We start from the raw sequence: 13,948 nt of genomic DNA, 5'->3' as shown, positions 1-13,948 counted from the left end.
AAGCTTTTAAAACAATTTATGAACTTTGTTCATGAGCAGTTGGACATGTTGTGTCTTATTTACTGGCTCAAAACATAAACTAGTAATAAAGGTATGCTCATCACATGAAACCTACTACTGCCTTCCAGTTACTCTTCTACTTGAACATATGGCATCTGTGATGTCATTAATAAATCAACAGCAAGCTTGACTCTCAGCATCTAACAGTTAATCCAAGGGAAAAAAATGCCTTACAGCCATAACATAAAAATTAATACAAAAAATCAATTTACTTTACTCTGAAAAACCACCATACTGACATACTTGCAGAAAAGAAGATACCCTTGGGGAGATGGTTAAATGGATAGATATATAGTCATGACCGCTTCTGTCATGCCCTCTGTGATTAATGCTAGATTGAACAGGTCTATTCATTGCTATGTCAACAGCTCCATCAATGATTAAAAGACTCTTAAAATACAATTGTAGGCATACTTGCCAATTGACAACATGTATTTTCGTATTAGGAGATGTGTTTGCTGTGATTCATGAAAATCCTACGTAACATTGTTGAAGACAAGTATTATCCTCTCTGATCATCCGTAATACTATTTTTGCATATCCCACTGTAATAAGTTTCAGAATAATTTTTGTCTGTTCAGCTACACTGCTTAATGTTTCAAAGGAATAATCTATCATAAATCTCAATAAAATTGAGAACACCACCAGATCTAAGTCCAGGTCTAAGTCATACATCACCTTAACATTGGATCCATATCACTGTTCCTTCATTGTCACTGGATCAAAATCAAGAAACTCTATATGTCCAGAAACAGATGGATGGTCTACCCACCAAATAAATGGCAGCAATTCAAGAAAGTGGTATGAACGTATGAATGAGGAGCAGAAGTAGGTGATTTGGGTTGTCAAACCTGTTATGCTTTTTATAAGATCAAAGCTAATCTGTAATATCAAATCCATACTCTGACCTAGGAGTGATGACCTTTTACTGCTTTCCTTACCAAGATGGTATCCACTTCTACCTTAAAATGTGCAAAGACTTCACTTCTGCCTTTTCAGGAAGATGATTCTAAACACTCTCAATTCTCTGAAAAATGTTTTGGCTCACTCTCTTTTTAAATTAGGAATCTATTAATTTTAAGCAGGAACAGCTTAGTTCCAGATTGTCGCAGAAGAGTAATCATCATCCATATATCAACCATGTTAAACCTCTTCAGGACCTCGTATGCTTCAATAAAGTTATCTCTTATACTTCTAAACTCTAGAGAATAAAACCTAAGTGAAAGTGAGGACTGCAGATGCTGGAGATTAGAGTCGAGAGTGTGGTGCTGGAAAAGCACAGGAGGTCAAGTAGCATCTGAGGAGCATTCCTGATGAAGGGCTTTTGCCCACAGTGTTGATTTTCCTGCTCCTTGGATGCTGTCTGACCTGGTATGCTTTTCTAGCACCACACTCATGAGAGTACAAACCTAGCCTGTCCAGCTTTTTCTCCTAAGACTACCAGTCCATTTCTGGTTATTCAAATAAACCTTTGCTTTCAATGCATTTGTTCCTTCCTTAAATAAGATAACTAATACTGTGCAAAGTCCTTCAGATCTGGTCTCACCAATGTCATGTATAATTAAGCATATCCTCCATATTTTTGTATTTGGGTCTCCTCACAATAAATAATAACATTTTGTTTACTTTTTGCATTATTTGCTGGCCTTGCCACAATTCATGAAATATTGGCGGGGGGGGGGGGGGGGGGGGGGGTGGAAATTGAACTGGTTCAGTTGCAAGCATTTTAAATGTCACTTGGGTTCATGATTAGCTTCTCAGTAGAAAAACAGGTGACATTGTTTGGCACATACTGAATTATTGATTCATCTTTTAAATGGCACGGAGAGCCTAGAAAGGATAAATTGAAGTTTCTGTTTGAAGCATTTGATCATTTATAGGAAGTCAAGTTTTTTTTTATTGCATATTTTATGACCTTTACAATGTCCAAAATCGTTTGCAGAAAATTATGCACTTTTTAAATCTAGTTACTGTCATAACACGGGACAATGTGGCAGCCAGTTTATGTGAAGTTAGATTCTGAAAACACCAATAAATGTTAATATCTGTCCCTGAGAGTGTTTAAGCAAAGTGCTAACTCAGGTTACTTATTACTTGATATGGATTCCCTAAACAAGTCTCCATAAAACTTGTAGGATGTGTTTCTCTCTAACACTTCCAAACTGGTGCCTTCTGGAGCTTTCTTATTAGTGACTGCTGAGCATCTCATAACCTTTCCCCAGCTGCTTAGACACCGCTAATAACTGCATACCTGTTGTTCTGGGCCTCTTTCACCTGTAAGAACCTGCTTCTGGCTGCTTCTCTCTCTATCTAATGGTCCTAAAATTCAAATCAGCAAGTACCTTAGCAGTTATCTCTCTAGGCAGCATGCCTTTAGTTAAAACCGCATGACTTGAAAATATTATTTGGAACTTGATGTTCATAAGGACTTTCTGACATTTTTTGAATAAAAGAGATCTTCACAAAACTCAACTAAAATCCATTGTTCCTTCACTTCAGAACTCTAGTTCTCAAATAATAATGTATTATTAAAATTCAAAATCTAAACTGTGCTGTTTTAAGAGGGTTCAAATGCAGAGGGTCTTCCAAGCACATGTGCACAGTAGTAGGAAACATTGATAGTGATTAAGAAAGTTTAAGGCATGATTGGCTTTATAAAGAAGGACAACTCGTAAAAACGCAGAAGCCATTCTACATCTTTACAAATAGCTGGTTAAACCTCAGTTAGACATTGTACAATTTAGGAGTGGCGTCAAGCCTATGGAGAGGTTATATAGATGGCTTACTGGGATGGTACCAAAAATGAGAGGCTTCAGTTATGTGGAAAGATTGGAGAAGGTGGAATTGTTCTATGAGGAACGGGGGAAGTTATGGAGATGCCTAACCGATGAATGGTATTGAAAGTTTTGAGATACTTTTGACAGGGATTATTTGTTTCCTTTGACTATTAGGATGAAAACAAAATAGTATGTATTAAACTGGCAGACAAAAAAAAACTAGAAAAGAGATTTTTAAATATGTAGTAATGATGGAATGGTGCAGAATATAATGATTAAATGGCTATAGTTACAATTTTAAAAAATTTAAAAATGCAAAACACAGTTCAACATATTGCACACGAGACAAATATTGAAAAACCATTTTTGTCCAAAGCTAACTTCAAAAATTCTGCAGCATTAAGTAATAAATAATTAGAGCCGACGAAGGAAAGCATTTATCTGATATCTATGATAAAACATTTACTCCTGATGAATCCAACACAGGAATCCTTTGTATTTGTAATTTATATATTGGTTTCACTTTCTCAGTGCTATTCTGCAATTGATGGTCAATGACATGAAAATGGAAGTGATTTCTATTTTATGTCAAATCAAGCAGAATGGAGAGTGTGTCAGTACCATTTTTTTTTACAACAGGAGTTATTACTTAATATGCAATGTACTTGGATTGAGATTGTGGAATCAGTCTAGTAGTACATTCTGAACTGCATTGTATGTGACATTGAAATTATTAGTAACTGGAGAAATTCCACGATTAAGCTGCTTGTGCATGTGTTTTTCAGAATGGTGGAAGTTGCCATTTTGTATAAACAATTTGTTCTATTTCTGGTCTTTTTTGATTTATCTATTGTGTTGAGCTTTCAGAATGAGAAATGATAGCTTTTCTTGACACTGTCCAGGCTTGGATATGTTAATAAGGTCAATTTTGAACCCTCTTGTGGATCATGAGTTTTGATGTTAGTTCAAATATTGGTTGTTTTATTACCATGCTTTGATAACTAGTAATATTTTAGTTTCAAAATAAATCGACAAAAATAGAAGAATCCTGTGATTCTAATTAAATTATTTTCCAAAATGTTCAATACAAAATCAGTGTCATCTATACATTGTCATCAAACACTCAAATATTGGTAGAAAAAATCAGCCCAAAGTATTGTTCAAAGTCTTTCCAATTTCCTTGTTTCCTATTATTAATTCCCAATCTCTCATTGTAAACGACCAGTTCACATTTCAGCAGCTCATTTTTATTTAGATTCTTTCTGCTTATAAAAGCTAAAATCATCTTGTTTTCACATTTTGTTGCTAGTTTAGTTCAATTTCTCCCTCTTGCTTACAAATCAATAGAATGTGGCAAAAAAAAGTTTCCTAACAGACTACTGATAATCTTTGCTGCATTGTATGCCTTTTTGTTTCAGTGGATAACTCCCTTTAACTTCCTTAGTTGCCCACAGGTGGTGCATCCTTCCCACCGTCTTTCTCAATGAAATTATTCAGAGTTCTGAAGTATTTCCATAAATATCTGTCATTGCTCTTCTACCATTTTTACCTCAACTTATTTTTCGATTCCAATTTGGTCAACTCTGTCATTATATCAATATAATTTCACGTATTTATGTTGAAGCCACAAACTTCAGTTCCACAATTTCACCCCCAGAATTTTACATTTAATTAATAACTATCCTTACCAAGAGAATCCTTTATTATGATGGCCTGCCTCATTGCGCACTGCTAGATTTAAAATAGCCAGTTCCTTTCCAGTATGCATTTTACAAGGAACTGTCCTGATAATACAAATTTCTTCCATAAACTACTTCTGTCGGGTACCTTTACCAATTTGATTTGACAAATGTATATGCAGATTAAAATCTTTCATGATATTGGAATGCATGTTTTATAAATTCCCATTTTTCTTGACTTGTACTTTATCCTACAATGTAGCTACTGTTATAGGGGCCAGAAACTACTCCCACCAGAAATGCCCTCCCTTTTTCTCTTCATGAAAGCTGTTATATGCGTTGATCCTATGAATCAACTCCTTTACCTTATCTTTTATGGACAGAGTGATTTTCCTTTCTTCTCATTTTTCTTTCTTCCTCCCTCCCAAAACATCAAATCCTCTTGAGTATTCAGGACCCAGTCGTGGGCAACTTTGCAGTTAGCCTGTATGATGGCTGTCACCTCATGCTCCTTTTATTTTTACTTGTGGAACCATTTGATCTACCTTGTTATGAATGCTCATATATTCAGATAAAGAGCCTTAACCACTTTTTCTATGCTTGCCATAGGATCGGAAGAGGTAGTTGTTGGTAAAGAAAATAAATAGGCTTTGCTTTGCTTTCCAGGGTGATTTTTAATCAGTGGCTAATTATGCCAGACAAGAGCAAGGCCTATTGCTTGTTGAGATCCAGTCAGATGTAGCAATCACAGGCATCAGTCTCTGTCCAAAGGTGGTCTGATTGCTGGCTGCTGCCGTGCTCTGCACTAGGTTGCTATCCCAGTTCCCGCACCAAACTGCTGCCATCACATCCTGCACCATGGTGCCACCATGGCTCTGGATTGGCCTGCCGCTGCCGCACTCTGCACTGGGCTGCTTGTTTCCCTTCTCCAGTTGCTGATTGCTGGCATCCCTGCTCTGGTGGCTGATGTCACCACTCTGGCGGCCAGTTGCTAGCAATCCCACTCTGGCTGCTGGCATCTCTGCCAGATCTGCTTCGGAGACTGGGGCCAAGTGTCCGAGGCTGAGTGAAGATAGAGAAGGGAGGACGGAGGCAATGAAAAGAAAATGAGCAGGCTGGCTCCAGCTGGAGTGGCCCATTCTGCTGCCATCTTACTGGATATCCTGCCTCTTATCAGATAAACACAGACTTTATTTGATGGATTAGCCAAAATGTTTTACTTCAAGTGTTGAAAGTAGGTAGAGTATTATTTTTACCTCATTTAGTCGTCTTATCTGTAAACAATATTTCTCAGAATATAATGGGCAGATTTCATCGAAATGTGATTCACAAATCAGGTATGGTTTAAGGAAGAGCTGGTTTAGGTTTTGCTGAAGATTCAGATCTGGGTCTTATAATTTTTGGAAAGACCTGTTGACATTGAGTGATGAGGCAAATTGTCTTCTGGTTTAGAATGTTGAGAGTTGCTTTATTTGGAATGTTGGTTGTTTTAAAATGTTATGGGTTAGGGAGCAAGGCTTTTAGAGCAGTTTGTTGAATATAGATTTTCTTGAGTCCTCCAGTGAGATGGAAACTCAAAAAGATTGAAAAGAAAAACAGATTTTTAGTTCAAGAACATCGTCAACAAGGGAAGAGCCTCAAGGAAGATGGGATTGTAGTAATAGCATTGAGCTAACATAAGTACAGCAAAGGTGTGCACAGTATTGAATGCTCTTGTCATTTGTTATGTTTATGTATTCATGTCGTTGAAATATTAAACCGTAATGATACAGTTCATATGGAGTAGCAAAAAAGTGTTCTCTAAGTACTTATGTACACGGTATCTCCTCATTCCATTCACTTTCCTCTCTACCATATTTGGATAATTACCTGTGATTCCTTCAAATTCCAGTTTTTATAAATTCATAGTTGCTAAAAGGCAATCGAGTTCTGCCAGTACTTCTCATTTAAAGTCTGCTTTCAAGAGGCAACCAGAAAGCAAATCTGAACTAGATAAAAGCCAAAGGACGGACATAAAGAAAGATCAGAAAAATAATGATTTGTGGCTTTAATATTTGTTAATTTATCATTTAACAGAGTTGACAGCAGGAATTCAGTACCAATTAATTGGAGCTATGGATCAGAGTTAGAATAAGTATGCACTTAACATTATTGAAAGCAGGAAAATGATGCAACAGCATGGTCTTGAAAGAATACCCGTGAACAGTATTTGTCACAACTAGTGGAAAGTCTGAAAAAGGGATTCTCAAATAGAAAAGTCCAAAGTTCCGTTATTTTCATCAAGTGAAATGTAATGTTGCCAGCAATTTCCCAGTAATGGATTGGTGGACCTTGCACAAGATAATTATTTAAATATTGCATTTTGGAATTGTCCTTTTCAGAGAAGTAAATTGTATTAGTGCCAGATAAAATGTCATTGGCATCTGATACAAATTTAACAAGAGACAATTTACATTTAAAAACTTGTATTTGAATTTTAATGCTTGCCAAATCTAGCTAATTTTATTTAAACTGAAACTTGTTTTCTTCCAGCACTACTCTGAAATCAGACGGAAGCTCATCATCATCTACTGCCACCTCGGGGCCACCTGCCAAAGTCTGTCTGGTTTGCTCAGATGAAGCATCTGGATGTCATTACGGTGTTCTTACATGTGGCAGTTGTAAAGTTTTCTTTAAGAGAGCTGTAGAAGGTAAGAATGAGTCATTTTCTACTGTGTTCATGCACTTCAGACAACTTGTTTTGTCAGTCTTTTTTATTGTAACTTCTGTTTTTAAAAAAAAAAGAGAATCTGAATACAAATAAATATCTAATTCTGAATCCATGCTGACCAGCTTTGTAAAGGTAAAGGCATGGCAGAGAAAGAAAAGCATTGTAACCAAGGACTCTGGGTTAAGATTTTCAGTGCTTGTTAATGAGTTGATTGTCATACATGATATCTTGACCATTGCTTTAGAAAGGTTTGGCATGAACTCTGGAAATATGGATGCTACTAATGAATCCTTTAAAGCCTCAAATGTAGTGTACCACACAAATGATTTCTTGGTCACCTAGGAATAATCTTTGGTCAAAAAGCCTGTTTGTTACTAACAACAATCACAACTTCCATTTGTCTTTAATGTAAATTGCTTCAATGTGATTCATTATAAGTGTTACAAATTGAAACTTGATGCTGAGCTACATTGGGAGATAACCAAGCAAAAGCCAAATGATTGGTCCAAATATTAGTTTTGTGAGAGGGAAGAGAGGCTTATGAAGGGATTTCTAGAGCTTAAGGCTGAAGGCAAGTTTTCAAAGTTCATTAATGCAATATGCACATTGATTGCAAATCCATCATTCCTAATCAGCTTAGATGGGTGATGGTGAGTAATCTTTATGGATAAATATAATCCATGTCATGAAGGTATCTTCACAGTGCAGTCACAGAAGTAGCCGTGGAAGTTTGACCCAGTGCCGTTAAAGGAATGATGATGCATTTCTAAATCTTGATACTAGCTGACTTGGTGGCCAACTTGCAGATACATTCAATAATTGCACTTCTCTTCTTATCTAACAGAAGTTGCACTTTTTCCGTCAGATATACATAAGAGCTCCTATGACCCTGTTTGAAGAAGAGCAGTGAAATTTTACCCAGTAACTTGACCTATTATTTCTTCTCTACAAACATTACTGTTGGTAAAGCTGGCAGCAAAGTGAAATTCAATGATGTGAATTTGAAATTAACTTAATATTGCACTTAGAGATAATTACAATCCTTTAGCTAATGAGATAACCATTGCTTCCTCGACCCTATTGCCATCAGACTGCTGACTGTTCAACATCTCTTCTTCACTCTGCGTTAATAGATGTTGCTTACAGGTCTCTCTTCAGGAACTGTTTCTCTCTTTTAAATCTTCTGTATTCAGCTCTTCCCAGAATGACACCAACACTTGAATCCTGTGTCTTTACAAATTACCATCCTATCTTGAAGCCTCACTTTTCATTCCCAAGCCTGTCGATATGTGTCCTTTCCCAAGTCTTTGCCCATCTTTCCTGGGAGCTCCATATTTGAATTGACCCTACTATAATACTGAAATAGCTGTCAACATCACAAATGACATCTGTGTCTGTGACATAGTTAACTTATCAATTTTCATCCCTTTTGATCTCTCACTAACCTATATTAGAGTTAAACACATAGCTTTTCTAATGCCCAAATATGTTGGTTTGCACTTGTCTGGTTCCATTTTTAACCTCTATAGCCAAATAATTACCTGCATTGTTGCTGTCTCCAACACAGAGCTGTTACCTGTGGAGATCTGAAGCATTTACCCTAGTCCCTCTTTTATTTCTCTTCTATATGATCCTTTTTGGGGCAACAGCATCTAATAAATGCATGTATGCTACCAACATCCAAACAAGTCATCACTGCACTCGCCCTCTGACATCACTAAGCTGTCATTCTGTGTGTTAGTCATCCAGTACTGGATGAGCAGATATTTCCACTGATCAAAAGACGTTTCCTTTTGGTCCCTGGTATGATTCCATTCCCCTCCCATTAATTCCATCTGTTTTCTAGAAAATGTGTCTGAGGCTGAGTCACACTAATGCCACCTATTTCTACCTTTGTAATGCTACCCAACTGTGCTTCTCTTCACTCATCTGTTGAAACTTTCATCCATGCCTTTGTTACCTCTCAACCTGACCAATTTAAAACCTGCCTGTCTGGTTTTCCATAAGCTTGAGATCATTCAAACTCTGCTGTCCTAACGAACATAAAGACCCATTCATCCATCACACCTATGCTCACTGACCTAGCTCCTAGTCAAGCAACCCCTTGAATTTTAAATTTCCATCATTGCTTTCAAATTCCTTGATGGTCTTGCACCTTCCCTGTCCCTAATCTTTGTTCACCCCATAAGCCTCTGAGATATCTATGGTGGTGTAATTCTGATCTCTGGGTAAGCCTGATTTTAATTACTCCATCGGTGGCCATGCTCATCTGCCCAGCCTTTTCTATGCTCTAATCTAATCACTAAGATTGATGAATGAATGGGCATGTCCGGCTACAGATGATGCTTGGGCCGTTTTAATCTGATTTTGATTTCATTATAAGATTCTGTTATTCCTCGGTTAGTGGACCATGGTGCAGATATGGAAACTAACGTTCTTGCTTACTGTAATTAAACTTCAAAAACCTTACTAATTTATTTAACGATTTCTCTTTATTTGCAAAAACAGTTTAGAATTGTGATCACTAATTATTATCTCCCCTTAACAGACCTTGATCTGAAGAAAACAACACCAGCTTGTCTCGTCCCTCCATATAACCAAGCTTCCTCATTCCTGGTGTAATTCTGTTCAGTCTCATGTGCATCCTCTCCAGGGCTTTGACATCCTTCCTAAGATGTGGTGCCCAGATTTGGACACAATGCTCCAGCTGAGGTTTATCCAGTGATTTGTAAATTTTAGAATATCTATTTATAGAATCTAGCATCCTGAATGAATTTTTTTCAGCCATTGCATCTTGCCCAACCGTTCTCAAAAATGTTTGTTTGAGAATCTGTAGTTGGTATGCGATCATTAAAATTGCAACATTTAATTTTGAATATCACAACACCAGGTTATAGTCCAACAGGTTTATTTGGAAACACTAGCTTTTGGAAGTTCGAGAGTTACTCCTTCATTAGGTAGCTATGGAGCAGGATCATAAGTAGATTTTATAGCAAAAGATCTGTGTCATTCAACTGAAAAAATTTATTGAACAAACCAAGAGTGCTATTAAGTCTTTCATCGTTTAGAATGCATTGCAGGTTTTGTTTCATTAAAATGTAAATCCCAGAACTTCTTTCCAGTTGCACTCAAGATAACTTAAGGTTTTATCAAAAAAGGTGATATCTCAGCTGACAGTGCATGTAAGGTGTGAGGTTAGAATCTGTGGGTATCCCAATCTTGAGCCAGACTGGTTCTGTTTCCAAAGTAGGAATTTATAAAATGTTACATGGATTGACTACTTGCAGATTGTGCGCTTTTTGAACAAAATGGAATGTATCTGCAATTACAATTCTGCAAATGCAAATTCACCCCATAGACTTGGGTGTGTGTGTGTAAGTGCATGTAAGGGAGGGAGAGGAAGTGTGTCTCTGTGAGCGAGTTTGTGTGCATGCTTGGTAGAGTGCATGCGTGAGTGTGACGGACTACAAGCCTGTGAGAGGGTGTGTATGTGTCTGAGAGAGAACGTTTGTTTGAGAGAGGGTCTGAGTGAGTGTGTGTTTATAGTGTTGTGGGGCCACCTCTCTATCAGCCTCTGCTCAGCCACTCTACATTGTTGCATATGCCGAAGTCCACCTTGGAGGATGGTCACCCGAAGCTCTGAGGCTGAATGTCCCTGACCGCTGAAGTGTTCCCCGAATGTGAGGGAACATTCCTGTTTGGCGATTGTCCATTCATCCGTTGTTGTAGCGTTTGCTTGGTCTTGCCAATGTACCATGCCTCAGGGCATTCTTGCCTGCAGCATATGAGAGAGAGAGACACCGTTGGCTGAGTCACATGAGTACCTGCTGGGTTGTGGTGGGTTATGTCCCCATGTGTAATGGTAGTATCCATGTTGACACTCTGACACATCTTGCAGTGGTTGCCATAAAGGGTTGTATGTTGTTGTGGTCTCTGGTGTCCTGATGGCTGGGCAGTTTGCTGCGAACAATGGTCTGTTTAACGTTTGGCAGTTGTTTAAAGTTGAGAAGTGGAAGCATAGGGAAGGTCTTGGCGAGTTGCTTATCCTCATCGATTGTGTTGCCAGCAGTTAAGAACATGGCATAGTTTCTCCACTCCTGGGAAGCACTGGACAATGAAGGCTACCCTATCAGTCGTATCCCAGTCTATTTCCTGAGGACGTCATTACAGTTTCTCGTTGTGGCACGTCTGAACTGGTGATCATTGAGTTGAGTATCATACCCTGCTCTTATGAGGGCATCCTTTCAGCACCTTCAGGTGTCCTTCATGTTCCTCCTCATCTGAACAGATCCTGTGTATGCACAGGGCTTATCTGTAAGGGATGGCTGTTTTAATATGTTTAGAGTGGAAGCTAGAGAAGTGCAGCATCATGAGATTATCCGTGGGTTTGTGGTAGAGTGAGGTATCGAGGTGCCCATTCTTGATGTAGATGTGTGTGTCCAAGAATGAGACACATACTAAAGGTATGTAAGTCTGATGGTGGAATGAACCTTGTTGATATCACATTGTAGTCATTTCAGTGACTCCTCACCATGGGTCCAAGAGGAGAAAATGTTGTCAATATATCTGGTGTATAGTGCTGATTGGAGATTCTGTGCAGAAAAGAAGTCTTTGAACTTTTGCATGAAAATGTTGGCAAATTGGGATGCAAATTCAGTCCCCAAGGCTGTTCTGTATGTCTGGATGAAGAACTGGTTGTCAAATGTGAAGCATTTGTGGTTGAGAATGAAGCGGATGATGCTCGGAAATTGGCATTTATTGGTATTGAGTACTGAGGCTGTTGCAGCGATGCCATCATCGTGGGGAATGCTGGTGTAGAGTGCTGAAATATTCAAGGTGACGCGGAATATTTTCAGTTAAGGTTGGGGTAATGCATTGTCTGAGCTGAGATGTCACTTTTTTTTATAATATTTTAAGTTATCTCAGGAATGTGACTGGAAAGAAGTTCTGGGATTTGCATATTAATGAACCAAAACCTGCAACTCATTCTAAAAGATGTAAGACTTAACAGCAATCTCGGTTCGTTCAGTGTATCAGACCAGTTGCATGACACAGATCTTTTGCTATAAATTCTATGTCTTATAATCCTGCTCCACAGCTACCTAATAAAGGAGCAGCGCTTGGAAAGCTTGTACTTCTAAATAAACCTGGTGGGCTATAATCTGGTGTTGTGTGATTTATGACTTTGTCCACCCCAGTCAAACACTGGCACCTCCAAACATTTAATTTGCATTGCCTTTCCTGATTCTATCTTCTAGAATTCATCTTTCTACACTTCTTTGCATCAATTTTCATTTGTTTGTTTGTGTGCATCTGAAAATTGCTACATCTTTTCATTGTTCAGTTTATGAGTTCATCTTTGACTGCATATTTAGAAACTATGTCCCTTAGATCATACAAAAAGAGCAGTGGTCCAAATAATTACCCTTACAGGCATGACTATAAATCTTTCATCAGTCTGATAAATGTCCATTCATCACTATTTGAAGCTTTCTCTCTCCTCAATTTCATATCCATGTTGTCTCTGCCTCTTCAGTTTCTTTAAAAAAGTCTGCCATGTAGTACTTTATTACACTCCTTTTGAAGGTTCACATGTATGACATTTAAGCACAGTACAAGAGCAAAAATCTCCAGATGTTGCCAAATGAAAAATGTTGGAAATATTCAGCAGGTCAGGCCACTACCACCTGATGAAGGAGCGTCGCTCCGAAAGCTAGTGTGCTTCCAATTAAACCTGTTGGACTATAACCTGGTGTTGTGATTTTTAACTTTGTACACCCCAGTCCAACACCGGCATCTCCAAATCATCAAATAACTTGAATTGCATTTGTTAAATACCTTTAGTAAATTCATACTGACAGTCAATTTTTAATTCATGTTTTTCCAGTTGACCGTATTGTCCAGGATTATGGGCTCCAAATGTATTCTACAGGTGGCAGGTTATAGTTTCATAATTTACTGGCTAAATTCTGTTTTGAAGTTTTTTTTTGTATTATTTTCATATTAATTGAGGGGCCTAGATAGAGTGGATAGGAGAGATACATTTCCCTTGGCTAGAAGATCAATGACCAGACCCCTGAATTAAAGTACTTAGCAGATGGTGTAGAGAATAGGTCAGTCTTTTTTTTTAAGGCAGAGAGTTGTTGAAATCTGGAACTCGACACATTTTAAGACAAACATTTGCACTAGGGTTGCCATAACTTACTGTTACAGATCAAGAGCTGGGAAGTGGGATTACACTGCATGGTTACTTTGCAACTGGCATGCACACGATGGGCTGAATGACCTTCTTCTACATCCTACATTTTGTATATTTCCAAATGGGAATATTGAATGCCGTTTGTTACAGCAATGAAGGATGCATCATTATTTTTTGAGGACCCATTTCTTGCATGACTGAGCAAGTGTTAGATGCAGTGTGTCCTGTCCACCCCCTTGGTACTGAAATTGCTCCAGTGCTGCTGGCCAGCAATAATAAAACATACATTGTGGAAATTCATTCATTCAGTGAAGTTGTAAAATGCTTGCTTGTCAGTTTGAAGTGTTTCTTTGATTAGTGAGCAAATTTGCTTTCACTTCTAATTGTTTGCAGCTAAACTGTAATGTCTTATTGGGAGGCAATTAAGTAATGTCTGTTAAATCAAAGAAAGGAAATCAACTTTTATAACATAGCTGCATTGGGACAACTCAGTAAACCAGGTGTTCTTAAGTGGTTATTGGCA

General features: G+C 38.0%; 1 protein-coding gene across 3 annotated transcripts in view; it reads left to right on the top strand.

Annotated features, from left to right (window-relative positions):
- The window catches only part of LOC132823422 (progesterone receptor-like), a 116,500-nt gene that overhangs the window by 57,197 nt on the left and 45,355 nt on the right, over positions 1 to 13,948 (top strand). For all 3 annotated transcript variants that reach the window (XM_060837247.1, XM_060837246.1, XM_060837248.1), the window contains exon 3: positions 7,049 to 7,206. In XM_060837247.1, the coding sequence (XP_060693230.1) occupies positions 7,049 to 7,206 (158 nt within the window). The remainder of the gene's footprint in view (positions 1 to 7,048; positions 7,207 to 13,948) is intronic.

Source organism: Hemiscyllium ocellatum, chromosome 16 (assembly GCF_020745735.1).
Source record: "Hemiscyllium ocellatum isolate sHemOce1 chromosome 16, sHemOce1.pat.X.cur, whole genome shotgun sequence".
In the NCBI taxonomy this organism is placed as follows: domain Eukaryota; kingdom Metazoa; phylum Chordata; class Chondrichthyes; order Orectolobiformes; family Hemiscylliidae; genus Hemiscyllium; species Hemiscyllium ocellatum.
The sequence above is the reverse complement of the archived record's forward strand: the minus strand, read 5'-3'. Positions and strand labels throughout refer to the sequence as shown.